The sequence below is a fragment of the Hippocampus comes genome, unplaced genomic scaffold (assembly GCF_001891065.2).
Source record: "Hippocampus comes isolate QL1 unplaced genomic scaffold, H_comes_QL1_v1.1 scaffold22, whole genome shotgun sequence".
Taxonomy (NCBI): Eukaryota; Metazoa; Chordata; class Actinopteri; order Syngnathiformes; family Syngnathidae; genus Hippocampus; species Hippocampus comes.
In genome coordinates this window covers 8,423,456-8,424,457 of record NW_017806175.1, presented here as the reverse complement: position 1 = coordinate 8,424,457, position 1,002 = coordinate 8,423,456, and the positions used below count along the sequence as shown (strand labels likewise).

Sequence of the window (1,002 nt, the reverse complement as noted above, 5' to 3'; positions counted from 1 at the left end):
CCCCCCCCTCTCTCGCACGAAGGTCGAGGAGACGAGCCGCGAACGTGAAGAGCGCCTGAAAGGTTGGTCGTCCTTCCTGGAAGGGCCGCAGCCGGCGGGGGGGGCCGCCCCTCCATCGCCGAGCGCCGCGCCGCCGACGTCCGAGCTGCCGCGACCGGACAAAACGCCGGAGGACGACAACGAGGACGCCAAGTCGACCGACAGCAGCCTTGCGGCGAGCGACGACGACGCTTGACTGACGAGACGCCATTTTGTTTGGAGCGTTGAACTGAGTAACTTCGAGTCCTGTTAGAACGACGTCAAACTCATTTTCATGGCCGTTACCGATGACGGGTGACTCGGAAAATCACCTCATCATGAATACGCAAGTCCGACCCGATAATCTGATTGTGGAGTTTTTTCTTTTCTTCTCTGAAAGCAATCCGCTTCCACAACGGCTCGGCCAAGAAAATGTCCAGTTTTCACATACAGCACATTTGACAATAAAGTTGTATCCAAAAATGCAATCATTTGGAAGCGCTCCCCTCAAACCAACACAGGTGCCTCCAATTTTCTTCCGTTGGATTCAGGCTTATTTAAGATCTTATTTAAATGTACTGATGCGATGCACGGGAAACAGGAAATGGGTCCACGTAGCATTTTATACATTTTAGATTACAGTATTCCCTCACTTATCGAGGCTAATGGGCACCGGGGACCCTGCCGCGATACGTGAAAAACCACGATGGAATTTTCGTGTAAGTGTATGTGGGTACCAGCATGTTTAAAATATGGAAACAGTAATGACACTTTACATATTTGAGACAAAGACGACAACAGTACACGCATTTACTTAAATGTTTCATTATAAAACCTTTGACAGTAATTAACATTCATCAGCATTGCCTTCTGAGAGAGATCGAGACTTACTCTCCAGCTAGCTCCTGGCCAGCTATCCCCGCGCAGCCGACGTCTTTATGATGAGACAAATTCATCGGTATTGAGGAGGCGGCGGCGACGAGA

The 1,002-nt window shown here is 50.0% G+C and overlaps 1 protein-coding gene across 3 annotated transcripts in view; it reads left to right on the top strand.

Annotated features, from left to right (window-relative positions):
• The window catches only part of htatsf1 (HIV-1 Tat specific factor 1), a 6,243-nt gene that overhangs the window by 4,875 nt on the left and 366 nt on the right, over window positions 1-1,002 (top strand). For 2 of the 3 annotated variants that reach the window (XM_019896627.1, XM_019896629.1), the window contains exon 10: window positions 23-459. In XM_019896627.1, the coding sequence (XP_019752186.1) occupies window positions 23-235 (213 nt within the window). In that variant the 3' untranslated portion in view covers window positions 236-459. Of the gene's footprint in view, window positions 1-22; window positions 460-1,002 lie in introns of those variants that run through there. The other variant, XM_019896628.1, reaches the window with a different exon arrangement.